Source organism: Protobothrops mucrosquamatus, unplaced genomic scaffold (assembly GCF_001527695.2).
Source record: "Protobothrops mucrosquamatus isolate PMUCROS unplaced genomic scaffold, P.Mucros_1.0 scaffold28263, whole genome shotgun sequence".
Taxonomy (NCBI): domain Eukaryota; kingdom Metazoa; phylum Chordata; class Lepidosauria; order Squamata; family Viperidae; genus Protobothrops; species Protobothrops mucrosquamatus.
In genome coordinates this window covers 938-1,757 of record NW_015414007.1, presented here as the reverse complement: position 1 = coordinate 1,757, position 820 = coordinate 938, and the positions used below count along the sequence as shown (strand labels likewise).

The window sequence follows — 820 nt, the reverse complement described above, 5'->3', positions numbered from 1 at the left end:
GGGAGAAGGAGGCGGTCCCTCAGGAAGCTCCTCCCCTCCCTCATTTTCCTCCCCTCTCCCGACCCCCACCAAGGGGGGGATCCCGCTGGGACCGACGGTTCCCCATCCCTCCTCCAGGGGGCGCCTTCCGGCAGTCTCCGTCGGCAGGTTTCCCTCCCCGCCTCTGATAAGCCTGGGTCCCTCCTCAAGGAGAGGCTGGGAACTATGGGCCCTGGAGTCCCTCCTGACGCTCCTCCTCCTCCTCCTCCTTCTCCTCCTCCCCGCAGCCCATTTCCTGTACCAGGAGAAGCAGGAGTGCTTCTTCCTCAACGGGACGCGGCGGGTGCGGTTCCTGGACAGGCTCTTCTACGACCGGCAGGAGTATCTCCGCTTCGACAGCGCCCGCGGGGAGTACGAGGCCGTCACGGCGTTGGGGAAGGCGAGTGCCCAGGCTTTGAACAGAGATAAGCACAAGCTGCAGTACCGGAGGGCCTCCGTGGATCGCTTCTGCCGAAACAACTACGAGGTTTCCCAGAGCAATTCCGTGGTTGGCCGGAGAGGTGAGTGGGGGAGGGGAAGTTCCATGGGGGGGAAATGCAGGGACCCCCCCTTTTCATTTCATTTATTAGGACTCTCCTGGAGAAAGATTTGCCCCTCTCAAGGTTCCTCCTTCCATTATATACTCAAGATGGACAGTATTTAATATTTATTCGTTATGTATATGTAGGGCTGTGGGTCTGTACATATGTTGTATGTAGTATGTTTTTAGGGTGTGTCATGTACGTCTTTCACTTTGAGAGCGAGCGGGCAACTAAGTTTCATTCTGGATGTGTGCCGTTGT

At 57.6% G+C, this 820-nt stretch overlaps 1 protein-coding gene across 1 annotated transcript; it reads left to right on the top strand.

The window, feature by feature from the left end:
• Window positions 1–262: 262 nt before the first annotated feature.
• Window positions 263–539, top strand: LOC107302125 (HLA class II histocompatibility antigen, DRB1-4 beta chain-like; the record flags this gene model as incomplete). Its single annotated transcript, XM_015831246.1, has 1 exon — window positions 263–539. A coding segment is annotated over one exon (277 nt), but the record flags the coding sequence as incomplete, so codon positions are not given.
• Between the last annotated feature and the right edge of the window lie 281 nt (window positions 540–820).